General features: G+C 35.6%; 1 protein-coding gene and 1 long non-coding RNA gene across 7 annotated transcripts in view; one reads left to right on the top strand and one right to left on the bottom strand.

Moving 5' to 3' along the window:
* SH3GLB1 (SH3 domain containing GRB2 like, endophilin B1) overlaps positions 1-20392 on the top strand; it is a 44436-nt gene that overhangs the window by 19263 nt on the left and 4781 nt on the right. Inside the window, exons 3-10 of one of the 6 annotated variants that reach the window (XM_008264944.4) lie at positions 467-595; positions 4518-4651; positions 6767-6859; positions 10085-10123; positions 11734-11757; positions 15914-16003; positions 16388-16488; positions 19290-19521. In XM_008264944.4, coding sequence (XP_008263166.2) covers positions 467-595; positions 4518-4651; positions 6767-6859; positions 10085-10123; positions 11734-11757; positions 15914-16003; positions 16388-16488; positions 19290-19521 — 842 coding nt within the window. Of the gene's footprint in view, positions 1-466; positions 596-4517; positions 4652-6766; positions 6860-10084; positions 10172-11733; positions 11758-15913; positions 16004-16387; positions 16489-19289; positions 19522-20392 lie in introns of all 6 variants that reach the window. The other 5 variants (XM_008264945.4, XM_051857528.2, XM_051857527.2 and 2 more) reach the window with 5 other exon arrangements.
* LOC127493591 (uncharacterized) overlaps positions 19952-20392 on the bottom strand; it is a 77543-nt gene continuing 77102 nt past the window's right edge. The window contains exon 6 of the long non-coding RNA XR_011390596.1: positions 19952-20298. This is a non-coding gene — a long non-coding RNA (uncharacterized lncRNA). The remainder of the gene's footprint in view (positions 20299-20392) is intronic.

Here is a 20392-nt window from a genome sequence, read left to right as displayed (position 1 = left end):
ATATTACAATAAGCAAAGCACGTACTGATGCTAAAGGTGTCAGATGTGGTGACCCTTTGGTTTTTGTAGGTCTTTTAATTCCCTATTTTCCTAGCTGGAGGTCTTTGATTTTGAAATTTGAAGTCTATTCAAAGTTTAAACATTAGAATTCAAAATGCTAAAATAGGGGAAAAGACAACTCCAGTACATAATAGCTGAATTATCATCAATCTTCTGGAACATTAAAATCCCATAGAATACTCAGAGAGTAGCTTTATTTCTTACATAGGTTTTGTGCCAAGATATTTTATCAAATTTCTAAAATACAAATTTCTTAGAGCTAAGTAATATTTTAACATATAAAAAAATTATATGCTAAGATATATACTTGAATGTGCTAATTGCTTATGTCAGATAGAAGACCAGAATAATCTTTTACATAGTATTGCATTTTTGAAATTATGGGTAATTTTAACCTTTCTCTTAGATGCCAGGATAGAAGAATTTGTTTATGAGAAATTGGATAGAAAAGCTCCAAGTCGTATAAACAACCCAGAACTTTTGGGACAATATATGATTGATGCGGGGACTGAGTTTGGTCCCGGAACAGCATATGGTAAGTGAAAGGTAAAAAGGTTTTGTAAAAAATACATTTATTCTTAGATTTTAACTGCTTAGGGATGTAATTAACATATATTAAATCTCCTTTAGCCTCAAGTTTATTAAGTTAAAATTTTTGATAACTTCAGAAATACAAGTGACCAATAAGTAGCTAAAGGTCAACTTAATATATTTAAGCAAATATTTAATTGTTCTGAAAATTCATATCTTTTTTTAAAAAAGAATTTATTTATTTATTTTGAATGGTAGAGTTACAGAGAGAGGAAGAGACAGAGTTGTCTTTGATCTGCTGGTTTGCTACCCAAATGGGCACAACAGGCTGGGCTGAGCCAATCCAAAGCCAGGAGTGAGGAGCTTCTTCTGGATCTCATACATGGGTGCAGGGTCCTAAGCACTTAGGCCATCTTCCACTGCTTTGCCAGGCACATTAACAGGGGGCTAGATTGGAAGTGAAGCAGCCAGGTCTCCAAATGTCACAGCACTGGCCCCAGAATTTATATCTTTTTTAGTTCTGAAAAGTTAAGTGAATTTTTCACTTGGACTCCTATTGATCTTCCAACATCTCTATTGTAATGTATTTCTTGTTTTATAATACAGTCATTGTTATATATATATATATATATATATATATATATATATATCTTCTGCTTTTATTTTTAAGCTTTCTAAAGGGCTTATTTATTTTATATTGAAGGTACTTGGTGCATAGTAAGTTGAACAAATCACTATAGTGCTGTTGTTAAAATTTGGGAATAATATCAGTACCCCAAAAATGTTCTCTTTAGATGTTTAGAATTAATTTCTAGTTTCCTTTTGTATGTTTCAGATATTCTGTAATTGTGTTTTACAGTTATGCCATCTTCCTTTTTTTTGACAGGCAGAATTAGACAGTGAGAGAGAGAGACAGAGAGAAAGGTCTTCCTTCCGTTGGTTCACTCTCCAAATGGCCACTACAGCCATCGCGCTGAGCCGATCCAAAGCCAGGAGCCAGGTGCTTCCTCCTGGTCTCCCATGCGGGTGCAGGGGCACAAGGACTTGGGCCATCCTGCATTGCCCTCCCGGGCCACAGCAGAGAGCTGGACTGGAAGAGCAGCAACCGGGACTAGAAGCCGGCACCCATATGGGATGCCGGCACCGCAGGCAGAGGATTAGCCTAGTGAGCCGCGGTGCCGGCCAGTCTTTCTTAATTGCTATATTCTGACTTAAATGTACAACTCTGAAGTTCAGTGTCATACCTCCTTATCACTCAGATAAAAGTTTCTGGTAACATAAGACAACCTGAGATTTCTATAGCTTATTTTCTGGATGTTTATGGCTAATGCTTCTCTTTATTAAGACTTAAAAAAATTCAGTTGCTGAGTATAAGCAGAAGGGGCAGAGGACTTTAAGAACTAAAATCAAGAGCTTATTTCCAGTGTCATTGGAGCAGAAGGTACCACTAGTTTGAGGCAGCACAATAAATTGACAACCCTCTGAAGGTTGTATGATCTGGGAAACCATTTTTCAGGCTACTTTACTTAAATAATCCCTCTCAATAAGATACAAACAAAATATCTGAACAGGGACATGGTTTGTGGTGCAGTGGGGTGAGACACTGCTTGGGATCCCACATTTGATATCAGAGTGCAAGTTCAAGTCCTGAATACAGTGCTTCCAGTCCAGCTTCCTGCAGATGTGCCTGGGAGGCAGCCCAAGTACTTGGATTCCTACCACCCATGTAGGAGAACTGGATAGAGTTCTGATATACTGGTTTCCTGCTGACAGAATCCTGGCTGTTAGGGACATTTGGGGAGTGAATTAGCAGATGAAAGACCTTTCTCTCTGTCTCTCCCTCCCTCTCTCTAACTCTGCTTTTTAAATAAATAAACTTTCAGAATGTAAAAAAAAAAAAAAAAAAACTCTTGCAAGAAATTGATTCTTATTTGGATATGAAATTGTAAATAGATTGAGTTTCCACAGATAGTTTCTGATGTATGAAATAACTCATAAATCCTGGGATTAAATGAATTAAGTTTTGGTAGCCATCTTTATGTTGAGGAAATAATGTATAAGTTGTATAATGCAATGAATGAAGCTTTTCCTATGTATAACTTTGTAATTTCTACATTGTATTCTTCAAAAAAATTCTTTGATAAAGTTGAAAATTCTTAAGATTTTAAATACGGGGCCAGTCCTGTGGTGTTGGGCCAAGCCTCCCCTGCAATGCCAGCATCCCATATGGCACTGGTGTCCTGGCTGCTCCTCTTCCAATACAGCTCTCTTCTTGTGCCTGGGAAAGCAGTTTAAGGTGGCACAAGTGGTTGGGCCCATGCATCTATGTGGGAGACCTGGAAGAGTTTCCTGGCTCCTGGCTTGGGATCAGCTCATCTCTGCCCATTGCAGCCGTTTGGGGAGTGAACCAACAGATGGAAGATTTCTCTGTCTCCCTTTCTCTGTCTGTAACTCTACCTCTTAAATAAATAAAAATCTTTTAAAAAATTCTTAAGATTGGCCAGCGCCGCGGCTCACTTGGCTAATCCTCCACCTGTGGCTCTGGCACCCCAGGTTCTAGTCCCAGTTGGGGCACCGCATTCTGTCCCGGTTGTTCCTCTTCCAATCCAGCTCTCTGCTGTGGCCCAGTAAGGCAGTGGGGGATGGCCCAAGTGCTTGGGCCCTGCACCCGCATGGGAGACCAGGAGAAAGCACCTGGCTCCTGGTTTCGGATCGGCGCAGTGCACCAGCCGTAGTGGCCATTTGGGGGATGAACCAACGGAAGGAAGACCTTTCTCTCTGTCTGTCTCTCTCTCACTGTCTAACTCTGCCTGTCAAAATAAATAAATAAATAATGAAATTCTTAAGATTTTAAAATAGATAATTATTTCTAAATTTTAACTTAATTTTTAGAAAAACTTTGTACATCACTGTTGATCAGATGCTTGAGTCATAAAGATATCTGAAGGAGACCCAGTTTTTTCCTTCACCAAGCTAAAGACCTGCTGAAGCATGAGCATTAAAAAACTTATAGATTTTTTCCATTTTTAATTTCCTTAATCTGTACCTCTGATAGTTTCAGTAAATGTGTCCTGATTATTGGAATTGGGCCTCTTGAACCTATTATTAATAGCTTGTAACTAAAAATGTAGTATTTCATGCATTGTACTAATAAGTACAATGGAGTACATGTGTTTATGTATTACTTCAGTAAATCCTCTCATATCCTACAAGTAAGATAAATTCTATTATCGCCATTTAAAAGCGAAGGAAATTGAAGCTTGGAGAGGTTAAGTAATTCATCCATGATCACATACTTACTAATTTATATGTAAATCTGTCCATATCCAGAGACAGACCTCTTAATTACAGTACTGTCTTCCTTTCCTTACCAGTTAGTTCTAATCTCATTCTATCATGAAAGAATTAATATACACAGAGGTAAAGTTTATTATAGGCAAAACTAGGAGTAGAAGGCTGATCCTTAGGATTTCTTTTCTTCTCTACTTTCTGCTTTCCTACTGTGCTTGCCCTATTTAAATACTAGAGTGTATGTGTTATAATGACATGAGTTTTTTTTTCTAAACTTAAAATATAAGATAAATGTATAGTTACAGAAACAGAGGAAAATTGTAACTTGATCTACTTACTAAAATATTGTAAACATTATACTTTTGTAAAATAACTGTACTGTTTGGGTTGAGTTTTGGTACATGTATATATCCATTGGTAGAATTTGCACAGTTACCTATGATATGACATAAAGTTCATCTGAGTTTTTTTTATTTAGATGTTTACAGTCTTAAATTTACTTTTAAAATAAAGCCACCTTAAACACAAGTAAACAAATGATAACTTTAAAGCAGTCACATTACTAATTTTTCTTTACATGATTTTATGTTCTGCATTACTAAACCCTGGTTAAATTTTTTTTTTCTCCTTTGCAGGTAATGCTCTTATTAAATGTGGAGAAACACAGAAACGAATTGGAACAGCAGACAGAGAGTTGATTCAAACTTCAGCCTTAAATTTTCTCACTCCTTTAAGAAACTTTATAGAAGGAGATTATAAAACAATTGCTGTGAGTTGGAAAATGTTCCCTTTATTAAGTAAAATAACTTAGATCTTTTTTAGGTTTTTTTTTTTTTTTTTTTTTTTTTTTTTAACAGACAAAGTTAGACAGTGAGAGAGAGAGAGAGAGACAGAGAGAACGATCTTCCTTCCAATGGTTCACCCCCCACATGGCCGCTACAGCCCGGTGTGCTGCGGCCAGTGTGCTGCGCCGATACAAAGTCAGGAGCCAGGTGCTTCCTCCTGGTCTCCCACATGGGTGCAGGGCCCAAGGACCTGGGCCATCCTCCACCGCCTTACTGGGCCACAGCAGAGAGCTGGCCTGGAAGAGGGGCAACCGGGACAGAATCTGGCGCCCCGACCAGGACTAGAACCCAGGGTGCCGGTGCTGTAGGCAGAGGATTAGCCTAGTGAGCCGCAGCACCAGCCTATTTAGTTTTTAATGAATAATTTGCCCCTTATTGACTATAGATATAGGAGATTAGAAAACTTAAATTATCTATATAGGTACATGTTCATTAGAACATAAAACTAAACTAAAACGGAAGACCATTATTAATAACATCATCTGTTCTTGTGTCCTGTAGTGTTATTGAGATACTTTTACATCCATTATTATTCATTACTATTACTAAATTCTATCTATACAGCCCTGGAATGATTATGAAAATATGGTACAAAATATCACGATAGCATAATTATATAACTATTCTTCCATTAGGAGTTAGAAACTTAATTATTGGAAGTATTAGTCTGGCTATTCTTTTTTATCTGTTAATGTGTGTCTAGAAGCCTGTTTTCACACTGCTTTATTTTATTTCTGAAGTGTATAAAACATAACTTTTTCTCAAACCTAACCAAGTCAATAATTTTTTATTTTAAATTGCCTGTGATGCAGAGTAAAGAACTAGGTGGATTTTTTTCCTCAGATTTTTGCAAGAGTGGTCTACTGAAATGCATCTTCAAATTTAATTTGTAGATTTCTTTTAAAATTGTAGAGAAATTTAATATTTTTAAATGTCAGCATGTATTTACATACATATATAAGCAAGTATCTGTTCTGAAACAGAGAAGAACCACCAAATTGAAATGTGATTCAAAAGATACTAGCTGGTCAGTAGAATAGAATTTGATGTATGGAATCTATTAATAAAGCAAACTCAATTTTTATAAACTTAATTTTTTTTAAAGATTTTTATGTACTTGAAAGACAAAAGTTATAGAGAAACAGAGAGAGAGAGAGGTCTTGGATTCGCTGGTTTGTTCCCTAAATGACCACAAGAGCTGTAACTGAGCCAGTCTGAAGCCAGAATCCAGGAGCTTCTTACGTGTCTCCCACGTGGGTACAGGGGCCCAAAGACTTGGACCGTCTTCCACTGCTTTTCCAGGCCATAGCAGAGAGCTAGATTCAGACTCCAACTGTTAGCCATATGGCATGCCCGGACTACAAGCTTCAACTTTACCCACTATGCCACAGCACCAGCCCCTAAACTTAATTTTCATACTGACGTTCCCAGGGGAGTTCCAAGTTGTATACACACACACACACAGGCACATACTATTTACTGTACTTTGAAATTCCATTTTGGAGTTGAGTTGCATTTGGTGTTGTGGCACATTAAGAGAGCCATACTCTAGACCCATATACTTCCTTCAGCATAAGCATCTTCTGGATAATCTGTAACAGTTTGAAACAGTTTCTCGACCTGGCCCCTTCTTACATAATGAACTGAATAGTTTTTTGTGAGAGCTGACTGCTTGTGGGATGTTTAGTAGTAGCATCCCTAGATTCTACCCAGTAGCTACTAGTAAAATCCCTTTCCTAATTGGAACAGCCAAAAAGATACTTTGCAGTATTCTATGAGGGGCAAAATCACAAAATATTCAAACTACTATTCTTTTATTTCTATCCTAATCTTCCATCTGCCCCAGAGGTTTTTGTTTTTGTTTTTTTAAGGAAAAAGGAAAGTTAAATGCCTGAATGATTACTTAACAGCCAATTTTGTATTCACAAATCTTTACCAGGAAATACATATATTTAATGGAGAATAATACTTTCAGCATGTGTGTTTTTACTGGATTAAATCATGTTTGATCATTCTTTTTTTCTTTTCTATATTAACAGAAAGAAAGGAAACTATTACAAAATAAGAGACTGGATTTGGATGCTGCAAAAACCAGGCTAAAAAAGGCAAAAGCTGCAGAAACTAGAAATTCAGTGAGTATTGTTTTTTCTGTTGTTAAGACTAGAATATTACTTCAATTTGTTTATCAAAACTTACTACGTAAAGATTAGTACAAAGTAGATGAAGTAAGAGGTGATACTCAACAGAGTTAATAGCAGAAGTTAGGGTAGTTCCTAAAGCTGTGTCATGTTCATTAAAAATCCTCAGTGGAAATGGCAGTATATCTCTTGGAATGAATTAGTATGCTAAAATATGAATTTATTTTTAAGATAATTTCATAAACAGGAAAAAATAGTTAAGATGAGCAAGGATCATTTGGAAATAAATGTTTGAGCTGGAGCAGAATCTCTTTATTCAAAATGCGTACACAAGCCCCAAGGGTCATTGTGGAAGGAAAATACTGTTGGTCAAGTTTCAGTACAAAACTTTAACAAGCACTGTTACAGGTTAATGATATTCTGCCTTGTTCCTAGAAGAGTACCAGAAAGAACATAAGGTTTATTAGTACACAAGTTCTTTTATTATTCTGAATTATATTACTACTACTATTATCAAAAAGTATGAGAGCTAAGTAGAAAAATTTTAAGAGCTGTTTCCTTCTTATATATCTAGAAAAGGTCTTAGTGATTTTCTGCTGTGTATTTCTTAAGTCAAAAATTTTTCCATAGGAATTTTATGGTTAAAATAAAAGAGAATACAAATGACTTTATTCAGCAATTTCATTTATACACAGCTTTTCTGTAATTAATATATAACACAAAATTTAAATTCAGCCAAGTATTAAAAATATTAGTCAAAAGAAATTCACATCTCCTGATTTTAGTGGTATTCTTTCTCCCAAATAACCAATACATTTTTTTAAACTTTATAACAACAAGTCTGAAATAGTTTAAAAAGGACAAGTTCTTTTAATTTTTTACTATGAAAACCTTGAGGCATACCTATATTTGGTAAATTTTTTAACTGTATTTCTCTTAATTTACTTGAAGAATTCACAAAAATTGAAACCACTAGAAGTTAGGGTTTACTTTTTTTCCCTCCTTGACGCATTTTCTGGTTCTTAGTTGACAAATGAAAAAATTAATTTAGGGCCAGTGTTGTGGCGCAGCCTGTTAAGCTCCCACTTGTGATACCTGCATTCCATATGTATCACCATGCCAGTTTGAGTCCTGGCTACTCTGCTTTTGATCCAGCAATCTGCTAATACTCCTGGGAAGACAGCAGAGGATGGCCCAAATATTTGGACCCCTGCCAGACATATGGGAGATCCAAATGGAGTTACAGGGCTCCCGATTTTGTCCTGGTTCAGCCCTAGCTGCAACAGCCATTTGGAGGATGAACCAGCAGATAGAAGGTCTGTGTCTGTCTTCCTCTCACTCTTGCTGTGTTACTCTTTCAAAAAAGTAAATCTTTAAAAAAGAAAGAAAAAAAAAAAGATTAATTTAACCCTACTTCCTTTGATTTCACTTCTTTATAAATTTATATGGATTAATTTTTCTGTCCTCCACTACTAAGGTTCGGGAACCACGCATATTAGCACTTTGTAAAAAATTTATTTACTAGTTTCTGGAACCTCTTGTCAAATTCTGTGTTTATTAAATGCTAAATCTGAGTAAGGTACTATACTGAGAAGGAGTTCATAGATAATATTGCAAAATCTGTGGTTCCATTAGTTCTTAATTTAAACTTTTTGGTGATTTAGGCATATCAGTAAAAGATTTCTGCCTGTGTCCAGTATTGCTACTTTGCTAATTTCTGTCTTAGTATGTTGAAGAATGATAAGGCAGCATCAAAAGCCTTTTTTCAGAGCCGGCGCCGTGGCTCAATAGGCTAATCCTCCACCTTGCGGCGCCGGCACACCGGGTTCTAGTCCCGGTTGGGGCGCCGGATTCTGTCCCGGTTGCCCCTCTTCCAGGCCAGCTCTCTGCTATGGCCAGGGAGTGCAGTGGAGGATGGCCCAGGTGCTTGGGCCCTGCACCCCATGGGAGACCAGGAAAAAGCACCTGGCTCCTGGCTCCTGCCAGGATCAGCGCGGTGCGCCGGCTGCAGCGGCGGCCATTGGAGGGTGAACCAACGGCAAAGGAAGACCTTTCTCTCCCTGTCTCTCTCTCTCACTGTCCACTCTGCCTGTCAAAAAAAAAAAAAAAAAGCCTTTTTTCAAAAATTGTCAGCAGAGCAGAAAGAAAAAACCACTTTAATGTTTCCCAGTGAACAAAAGTAGTCTTGAAAATAATGTATATAAATATATATATGATAAAAATAAGGTCTGAGAAGCAAAGGCAAAAATATCAATGCTGCAGTGGAAGATGGCCCAAGTGCTTGGGCCCCTGCACCCGCATGGGAGACCAGGAGGAGGCACCTGGCTCTTGGCTTCGGATCAGCGCGCCAGCCACAACGTGCCAGCCATGGCGGCCACTTAGGGGGTAAACCAATGGAAAAAGGAAGACCTTTCTCACTGTCTAACTCTGCCTGTTAAAAAAAAAAAAAAATCAAATGCATGTAAATTATAAGGCACCTGCTTTACTAATTAAATTGAATCTAATGGAAACTTTAATAATATTTGAGTTTTATCAGCTGGCTTCAAAGCAGTCTAAAATTTAGAGATTTAAATGAATGTTACTTTTGGACACCCAAATTTGATGTGAAATACTTCTTCAAATAATATTATGTGTCTAATAGTTCCCTTTACACACTTAAGCATTTCCCCAACAGTCTAAATCTTTAATCTGTAAACTCTAAATTTATAGCACCATCATAGCCTAAACTTTGTATGAACACATGTTCAAATTTTATAAAAATACTAAGATTGACATGCCTTTCATATTTCTTCAGATTGTGCCAAGACCTGGCTGAGACTGATTGAAAGAGTGTGGTTGAAGGCATCATAAATTCATAAAATAGAAATGATCTTTGAGTAAGAAAATTGTGTAGCCAGAAGGGCTTTAATAGGTGAAAATTTATAAAAATTTTAGGTAACTGACTTTAAAATAATGCATTTTCTCTAATTTATTGTAACTTGAAAATAAAACATCAACCATATTTTCGTTTTAAATTTTTGAATCTTTTGGAAAAATTGATGGGCATCAAATTATGAAATTTCATAACAATAATTATGGTTGAGTTTTTTTTAAAGTAGAAAATACATTTTATCAGCTTGTTTAATTCTTGTTTAGTGTGTTCTTTATTGTGCAGAAGTAACTTGTTTCACTGTGTTCATTGCTGTAATGTGTTCTTTGTCTCTTGCCTATGCACTTAAGCAACTAAACTCAGCTCGCCTTGAAGGAGATAACATTATGGTAAATTTCTCTTACATGCTCAACTTCCTGCATGTAAAATGGCTGAAGGTTTGTTGGCCTACTGTGTTTTCTACATCTTGACTAAAGTGCCTTCTCTTGTTATTAGCTGCATGTAGAAGTTAAAGAAATAGTTAAAGCCAAGTATTCATTAACAAAAAAATCTAGCTCAAGTGATACTGAAACTTGAAAAAAAGAAATCGTATGTTTTAATTGCCAAGTATATTGGCTATGCCAAATATAGTTTTTTAGAATGGATTTATACATTAAAATATAGTGCTTTTTGCTAATTAAGCTGGCAATTCATGTAATCACCTTTGGCAAAGAAACCTTTACTTTGAGAAAGGTTTAAGGTATACAAATTGACTTCTCAGTTGCTTCGTTATTTACATTATTTTCACCCAAACTCAACATAAAGTTAACAAAATTAATTTTTTCTGCCATTCTGGGCCAAGACTACCTCCAGTAAGTTAAGTATTCTTCTAGGGGTCAGGTCTATTCTCTGTCCAGTGCTAACTCCGGTTAACAAAATTGTGGAATAGTGATAGCCTCCAATAGCCAGTCAAAATTTGTTTTCTATCAATATCCTATGTATATATGAGCTCCAGTTGAAGAAGTTTTTGAGATACTAGAAATTTTTTAAAAAATTATAAAATCTGAATGTAGCCAATTGGTACCTGTTAGCCAATAAAAATGTATAAATACAATGTTTGGTATACCTCTAGAACATTACTTTAAAAGTGGCGTGTCTTCAGTACAAATATAAATTGGCAGTTAAGTGACTTGCACTAGCATTGTACAAAAAGCAGGGGAAAACAACTTTTGTAGTGTTGTAGATTATTTTACAGAATATTGTAAACTGCAGTTTTGTTTTTGTTTTTAGCTAAAATTACTGAAGCCCTGGGTGAATTAGGGCTTGCTTTAGATAGCAAGAGAATGCATTCATTTATTTCCATTGTTCTATCTGTAGATAAATGAAAAGTGTTTTTCAGTCATTGCTAATTTAGTATGTTAATCATAGATTTTCTTTTGGGTAAAAGAGTCTCCTAAACAGTTAACAGAACTTTATTTCATTTATTAAGCATTGTTTTACTACTAATGTAATCTACTTACAGTAAGATATATTTATATTTAACTGTGGTAATGTTAAATTCATTGTATCTCAGTTTTATCGTGTACCCCAAAAAGGGGCTGTATCAGCATTCATTGTCCATTTATCCTTGCTTTATTTTCATTCTCTAAAATTCTAGAATTAATACCTAAGTGAGAAATTAGAAATCAAAACTTAGTCTTGATCTCTCATTTTGCAGATGAGAACACTGGAACTGAGAAGTTAGATAGTCTCAATTTGAGAAAACTGTTAAATTAGCTTGTAGAATTAGCATAAGATTTAAAAGTTGACAATATTGGTAAATATAAAAAGCATACTTTCACAGTATTTTAAATTGTACAGACTTAGTTACCTTCTGTATTTTATCTGTTAGTGTGATTCTGGGAAAGAAGAGTATGCCATTTGAATTTAAATACTTAAATTTTTCAATACTTGTAGAAAATGTTAAATTCCAACTTTCTTTCATGCTCTATATTTTTCTCTAATTTTTAATGCTGGCTAGATTTGGGCAGAGGAAGTGACAAAAGTAAGTAAATTATTAAACTATGGAATATGAAACAAGAATTTAATTGCCATTCATTCAATAAATATTTACTGCATAACAACCATGGGTCTTGTCACAATCTATTTTACTATGTCTTACAAAATCTGAAAACATGGAAATGCTCAAGTCTGTTTTGCTAATAGCTCCACAGAACAACAGAGCAAAGCTGCAAAGATGTGGTTTATACATACCCTGATAAATCCTACATGCCTGTTAAGTGATAATCTTACAATGCCTTGCTAGAAGACAATTCAAGTACTTTGTTTATTCCTTGACAATTATATTTTAGTAGTAATTTTTAAAATCTAAAATATACTTAACACCGTATCCTATGTCTTCAGAGATTGGATCTATCATTTCACACAAATGAATTTTTTAGAGAGCTGAAGCTTGCTTTCTCCAGCACCACAGCTATAACTGTGAAAAACATACTTTACTGCTGCATTAAAAATGGGATAGCAAATATTTATTTTTACTTAAAATTAAGATCATTATTGCAAATATCCATTAGTGAACCATGTAACAGTTAGATTTGATCATTTTTCAAGTGTGTATCTTCTCTCATAATGTCAGACTGTTCTAGAAGCTGTCCATATGACTACTGCTACCAGTCCTTCTGCCTGTGTTAACCATTTCTGATCTTCTCTGAGTTAGGAAATCTAGTAATTAAGGAAGAATTTAAGGAATAAAATTATGACATTAGCACAGATTTGGTTGGAGTGCTGTGTTAGGTCTTCAGAAACATTTTTCATTTACTTCTTTTGTTCAAGCCTGCCAAATGTGACCTTTACATGAGAATAATGCTCAGGATTGAGGGCAGGTGATAATTGTGGTCCCTGGCTATTAATAAGTTTATTAACTTTATTTCCTGACTGTAGAATTGCTGACTATACACTCTGTTTCATTCATAAGCTATGGAGCTATTGATAAAGACTTGGAAATGCAGTGTGAAGTTCATGACTTATCCTCCCCTCCTCTTTATGGAATATATTTAATTTAGTCATGGTTCCATTCTTTTTTCTGATTTCTTCCTAAACCTCTAGCATGGTAACGGGATAGAACAATGTATTGGAGAGAATATAGGTTTAAATAAGAAAAATAGGATGGCTTACCCATTTGTTCAGTGTACAGGTATATAAATTTCTGACTTGATTTTGCAGTCTCTACATTGAGAAATAGTTGATGTAAATGGGAAGAAACTCATAAAGCAAATGTTTATATATCTGAAAAAATCTGAAGAAAATATATCAAAATGAGTTCATGAAGGTGTTTTTTTTTTATTCTATACTTCTGTGATTTTTATAATTTAAAGTTTAAAAGTTTATATTCCTGGACTATTTCAAGACTTAAGCCTAATTAAAGAAGTAGGTAACAATGACCAAGGTTGTCACAGCAAATGCCTCAGAAGCCTGGCCAAAATTTCAAGCTTTTTGATACCTAGTCCTGATATTACGGACAGTAGATCTTGCCCATTTCCCAAGTTATATCTTTGGAACTCTTTTTTGCTTACCTAATTCATTATGCTATTTTATAGTATGGACCAAGTTGTCTGGTAACAGCAGTTCTTAGCAGGTCTTTTCCCTAGCACTGTACATCTCAATTGAAAATTAAGTCAAGGAATGAGATCTTCTGGAAGATTTAAAATTAGCCCTTTAAGTTAGTTGTCCTACTTCATACCCTTCTTATCTAACTAGATCATTTTCTTCCCAAGTAAACAGATTATGGTGAACCTAATTTAAATTTCCTTTACCTCTCAGATTAATTATGATCAATTATATGTATCAAAAGTACAGATAGTTTGGGACATTTGCCTGTTTGCAGCCACCCTAGACATATACTGAAACTTCTTCAAGAAATGAGATTCATTCCTTTCCGATCATTTACCTTTTCTAAATAAAGATCTAAGTTGTATAGAAGAATGACTTACTAAACTCTGCAACATGGTACCTTTCTTCACAGTTAAGTAAATTTTGCATAAGCCTAGAAAGCCAATCCTTCATCCTTCATGAGGTCATTCAATATATATTTTTTTTCATTTAATATACTTTTTACTCAGTGTGCGTGGCATTTAAACATTTCCATTTCAGTCTCAAACCAACTGGTCACTTTATTCTGCTACCTAGCTTGCTTACTTTTGTACAGAAATATTGCCATTTAGTAGGCTGTTTTGCCCTTTTTATTAAAGGCCATTGAATTGTCCCTTCAGAATCAAAGACCTGCATGGAACTAGCCTACTTTACTTCTGAACTTACTTATTTTGGGTTTGCTGTAATTACTTCTAATAAAGCCATTTTGTGTTCAACCAAGCAGAATAGTAAATAATGAGAATATAACACTGACCTGATTGGTTTTCCTTAGAAAGAATATTAATTCTTTTCTTCCCCCGGGACTTTTTTTCCGCTTCATACTAGCTTCCAGATGAAGTTACTTTAACCCTGCTTTTTCCATGTGTTCTGGTTTTAGTCACATGAATTTTAATTTCTTTTAATTACTCCAAGTACTCCAAGTTTATATCCATAAATCCAATCTAGAGGTCAATTCTTAGTCCCCTCTGCCAGATCTTTTGGCCATTCGAATATTACAGCAACTGATTTTCTACTTTGCTGCTACTTCCATATTGATGAGCTCACTTAACTATTGCTGCTGAAGGGTGAAGGGAAGAGTGATAGGGCATAAAATGAAAAAGTTCAGACTAAATGTTTATATTTACTATATCTTATAAGTGTTGTAAATTATTTCCATAGGGAAAAAATTAAGCTGGAGAGATAATAAAAAGTAGCATTAAGATGACATTGTCACCAGTGATAATTGGAGAGAGGAGAACAGAAGTGGATAAGCTAATTCTTTTCAGTGAGCTGAGGTTTAATTTTCTCCTCTCCAGTAATTACTTATACCAGCCAATTCTAGCTGAAGGTTTGAAAACATATTTGCCATATTTACCATTTTTAGATCTTGATTTTTTCAGTATACTGATTTGTCTCAGCACTAAACCTATATGCCTGTGTTGGAAGGTTGAAGCTAGTAGTGGTATGCTATAATATGTAGGTTCCTAATCCAAAATTTAGAATGCCCCATGATCAAACTTTTTTAAGCACTGATAGGATGTGGGAACTTCAGCACCTGACCTTGTGATAGGTTATAGAACATAACACACCAAAAAATATTTGTATAAAGTTAACTTCAGTCTGTGTGTATTTGACATATGAAACATAAGTGAATTTCACATTTAGACTTTGGTCCCATCCCCAATGGATACAAATACTCTAAAATTTGAAACACTTCTGGTCCCAAGCTTTTCAGATGAAGGATACTCAGCGTGTAATCTCTTCCCAGCTCATCAGTGACTTTACCTTGCTGGCTTGAAATCAGCCAGAAATCAGTCAGGGTTTGAGCATTATACCACAAAATCAAGATATTTGAGTTTTTCTTTTTCCTGTAAAACGAGTTTACTAGCACACCACTGATTGAAGGTCAGCCATAACTTTAAAAAAAATTTAAGCAGTCATATATATTAACATATTTCTGCTTAAGGCATATTCTAATCAACAGAAAAGAAAATGTATAAGAAAGACATTTAAAGTGTTTGACAAAGAATCTTCTGAAAGAACCTAATAACTATGTTGCTAAGAACCAGTACTGAATATCTAAATACTAGAGGTTAAAAAAAATCCTTTGGCTTTATGCTGAAGTCTTGTATGTGAGATCAAAGACTTTAACTTCACAGTTTAAAAAAAATCATAGTAATAATTGAGAAATTTATTTGCACTACTATTACTTTATACTTACAAAACTGGTACTCTTAAAAAGATTTTGTAAAATATTAAAATTCAGCAAAAGTTCATACTAGGAAATTATTAAAATATCTTTATTTTCCCATAGTAGTTTTAATAGGCTCTTAGGAGTATGTAATTAAGCTTTAGCATTAATAGTTGAGAACTGATAAGGAATCAGTTCTGTCAAGGTTAAGTAATATTAGAAAAGTAAGAACTAGAAACCAGGAATAAGTTTATTTATAAAGCGGAATCAGAGAATTGCCAGATTATGATTTGAGTTTGGGGGATTTTATACTGTCCAAATGAATTTATGTAAGATGAAATGAGTCTTCTAATGATATTCTAAAACTATGTTCCAACTTAAGTCTGAACAGGAATTAAGAATAACTCAAAGTGAATTTGATCGTCAAGCAGAGATTACCAGACTTCTGCTAGAGGGAATCAGCAGTACACATGTAAGTGTTCATTGATTGGAAATTCATTTAGAGCAAAAGACTTTGATAATCCTGAAGATTGTAAGGCAATTTGGGGAGTAAAATTATTGGGCTTCCTTTTCATTTATCAAGGAAATTTAAATTGTGGCATTTTCCAAGATACATAATGAAATATTCTAAATTTTTGCTTATACCTAATCATCATCTTGTCCTATCCTCATCAAATTCACTTGGTTTTTATGGACTAAGAAGAATTTGTTACTGTATCATTCATTGAGGTCAATCTTAATAAGATGTACAATACTGGTAATTCTCCTTCAGTACAGTGCTGTGCTGTCTCCCCTTAGCATTTGCCTCATTAGGTATATTACAGATCTAAGAACTGACTGCACCTCTTCTTCACAGGCCCATCACCTCCGCTGTCTGAATGACTTTGTAGAAGCCCAGATGACTTACTATGCACAGTGTTACCAGTACATGTTAGATCTCCAGAAACAATTGGGAAGGTGGTAATTTCCTTTTCACATAAAAAACTCCGGATGAGGGAAGAAACTCAAGATTTTGCACATAAGCTAATAGGATAAAGATTAGAAGAATTGAAGGCTTTTATTGGCTTGTGTAGAACTGGGATTTATTCTTAGGAAAGTAATTATCAGATTTCTGAAATTGAGCTCTTCTGGCAGGGATGAAAAGAGAATTTAAGTAAATACTTTATTGCTATATGAAGAAAACTTAAAAGTGAGGTTCACTTTTCTTTGCTACTGAGTGATTTTTTTTGCTGTTAGTGAATTATGTTGACTCTTCGTTACCCTTAAAGAAAAACTAATTTATAGTTATTCATTACTCACTGTTCACTATATAAAAAAGTTTTGGAGTATTCTCAAAGACTTCAAGCCCTACTGATAGTATTATTTTGAAGGTCAGGGTAATGGGCTTTCAAGAAAAATGATAGTGTTTAAAGCATATACCCAATCATTCATCAAATACTTATTGAATACCTGCCATGTGCCTGGCATTGTTTGATATTCTGGAGGTTATGTCAGCAAACAAAACAAGCAAAAATGGTAGTATTTATGAGGCTCCCGTTGTAAGGTGATACTTGAAAAAAAAAATGTATAAGGCAAATACAGTCTCTGTTCTCACAACACTTAATATCTAGGTAGAAATACAAGCCATTGGTGGAGAGGCCATGTGATAGTGGGAAGGCAGAAGTGCAGGGTAGTGTGAGGCATCTGTGACTCAGGACAGCTAGCAGAGTTTCCCAGGTGAAGTTGTAGTAGCGGAGTAATCCAGAAAGGGGTACGAATGAATATTCCAAGCAAACTGAGAACATATATATAAAAAGGTTGGAGGGGAGAGACTTTGGCAAGTTCAGGGTACTAACATATGGTTGTAACACAATGTTCATTGGAAATGAAATGGTAGATGAGGCTAGAGAAGCTAAGTGGGGCCATGCCATGATTTGATTTTTGAAGTGAACTGTGGTAAGGAATTTGGATTTTTTTTGTTGTTGTTAAAAATTTTATTTATTTATTTGAAAGGCACAGTTACAGAGAGAGGTGAGACAGACAGAGATTTTCTGTTCACTGGTCCACTCTCCAAATGGCAACAGTCAGGACCGGGCCCTACCAAAGCCAGGAACTTCTGAATCTTCCACTTGGGTGCAGGGGCCCAAGCACTTGAGCCATCTTGTGCTGCTACTTTCTCAGGCACATTAGCAGGGAGCTAGATCAGAAGTTGAGCAGTTGGGACTTGAACCAGCACCGATATGGGGTACCAGCATCTCATGTAGCAGCTTAACCTTCTGTGCCACAGAGCTGGCCCCAGGAATTTGGATTTTGTATAGGGAGGAAGCATTAAAGCTGGGTAGTGATATGGTACATTTGAAGGAAGAGTATCAAGTTACAAGAAATAAGATTCTTTTTAAAAAATCACTTTGCCTTTCTGCATATTAATTCAGAAGAATTCAGAATTCTTCAAAACTAGGCCTAGAACAAAGTGAAGCACACTTGGATGCTTAAAAACAAGTTGTATCCCAACATCAGTTATTCTAATAGGATTTATATGTCTATATTTGAGATTTTTCTAATGGTTTTAATGTCTAAAGGCAGAATACCACTTTATCCCCACATCACTACAATTGTTTTAAACCCAGGAGGCCTTGATACTTCCTCTCTACTTTGCCTTGGAGCTCTAGGAGTACGGCAAAGAGGTTACTCTTCTTACTACTTATACTTAAGTTCTGTTTAAAGCCACACATTGCTGGGCACTCAGCCATTCAAAGAAAATGTAGCTATTTGCGACACCTTGGGATAAGCTCCAACATTACAGAGTAAAACCAGTGCGATAATTCTGGAGAACAAAGTCCAGCTTACCTCTGCCTTCAAAGAATTATATTACTCCTAAGGACCCATGAGAGGGAGTAGGGGAAGTATTAGCCCTTTTATTTGTCATAAGACATAGAAATATTCAAACCCAGAACTTCACAGATCATCCAGATCCGCACTAACATATCCAAAAGCTGTTTCTGAAGAGTAGAACCAGGTTGTATTGTTAATAGTTGTTAACAGCAGTATTGGCAGTAGCAGTAACTGAAAAACAGCAATCACTTGTGCAGGGTTCAGTTGTGCCCAGTCCAGTCTTCCAGATACTTCACATGTGTCATTAACTTTATAATCCTCACCACCAAATGAGGGGGGTGCTATTACTAGCCACACTATATAGATGATGAAACAGCAGTATTTGTTATAAGGGTAGTCAGTGTTTTTATTTTGAACATAATTGGAAGGCTTTACTAAATCAAGCTACAGCTTGAGTGTTTTAATCACCTCACATGTCTGTGTGTCCTTAAGGGGATGGACAATTTCATCTGTCTGTCTTCAGATTGTGCTAATGATGCTGAGTGTATATTCAAAATGAATATTTGTCATTGGAATGAATAGGAAAGTATGATTAGATGGTTTTATTAAAAATAAAATGTTCAGATATTCATATACTTTTACTTCTCAAAGAATTAACCTAAAAACTTCATTCTTGTGGTAATATTTAATACTTTTGTAGTTTTTCATATTTTATTTAAGTTAATATTATATATACAGCTTTGAAACAAAATTTTAAGGACTTATATTTGAATCCCACATGTATGGTCTGGTATAATTGGCCAGAAGGAAGAGGAAGTTAGCATATGTTGTCATGTGTAAACCTTCCATTGTGGAGATTGGTAGACAGTAAACAGTGCCACCAAGTGGAGGAATTCAGAACTTTCATCACATGGAAATAGTTAAATGGTCTGTTTTCTTTTAAACAGTTTTCCATCCAATTATCTTTGTAACAATAATCAGACTTCTGGAACACCTGTGCCATCTGTTTTATCAAATGTGATTGGTTCTTCTGCCATGGCTTCAGCAACAAGTGGCTTAGTAATCAACTCTCCTTCCAATCTCAATGACCTTAAGGAGTCAAGTGGCAGCAGGAAGGCCAGAGTTCTCTATGATTATGATGCTGCAAACAGTACTGAATTATCACTTCTTGCAGATGAGGTGAGTAATGTGGGTATGGTGGGAAGAAACAAAATCACAAACAGACATGCCTTCTAGTACTATAACAATATGTAAATACCTTATTATTTGAAAAAAAGATCATCATGAATACCTACTGGATTTCAGGTGGTTATGTTAACATTCTATAAAATTTTAATTGCTATTCTTCATAACATAATAGAACATCACAAATATTTAAAATTTATAATTTTTGTCTTACTTATTTGCATGGCAGACAGAGCTCCTATCCATTGGCTTATTTCCCATATTCCCATGACAGACAGAGCTGGTCTAGGCCAAAACCAGGAACCCAGAAATCAATCAGGTCTCACACATGGGTTGCAGGGACCCAACTGCTTGCACGCACCATCACCTGCTGCCAGCAGTGTGTACATCAGTGGGAAGCTGAAATCAAGAGTAGAGCCAGAACTTGAACCCAAGGGCTCCAATATGAGATGCAGATCTCATATTGATCTTTTTTTTTTAAAGATTTATTTACTTATTTGAAGAGTTACACAGAGATACAAGAGGCAGGGAGAAAGAAAGAGGTCTTCCATCCTCTGGTTCACTCCCCATATGGCCGCAACAGCTAGAGCTATGCCGATCCGAAGCCAGGAGCTTCTTCCAGATCTCCCACGTGGGTGCAGGGCCCAATGATTTGGGCCATCTTCTACTGCTTTCCCAGGCCATAGCAGAGAGCTGGATCAGAAGTGGAGCAGCCAGGACTTGAACTGGTGCCCATATGGAGTGCAGGCACTGCTGGTGGCAGCTTTTTACCTGCTATGCCACAGCGCCAGCCCCACAGACATCTTAACTGGCATCTTAACCATTAGACCAAACTCCCATCCTAATAATTAAAATTAAATATTTA

This window comes from Oryctolagus cuniculus, chromosome 7 (assembly GCF_964237555.1).
Source record: "Oryctolagus cuniculus chromosome 7, mOryCun1.1, whole genome shotgun sequence".
Classification (NCBI taxonomy): domain Eukaryota; kingdom Metazoa; phylum Chordata; class Mammalia; order Lagomorpha; family Leporidae; genus Oryctolagus; species Oryctolagus cuniculus.
The sequence above is the reverse complement of the archived record's forward strand: the minus strand, read 5'-3'. Positions and strand labels throughout refer to the sequence as shown.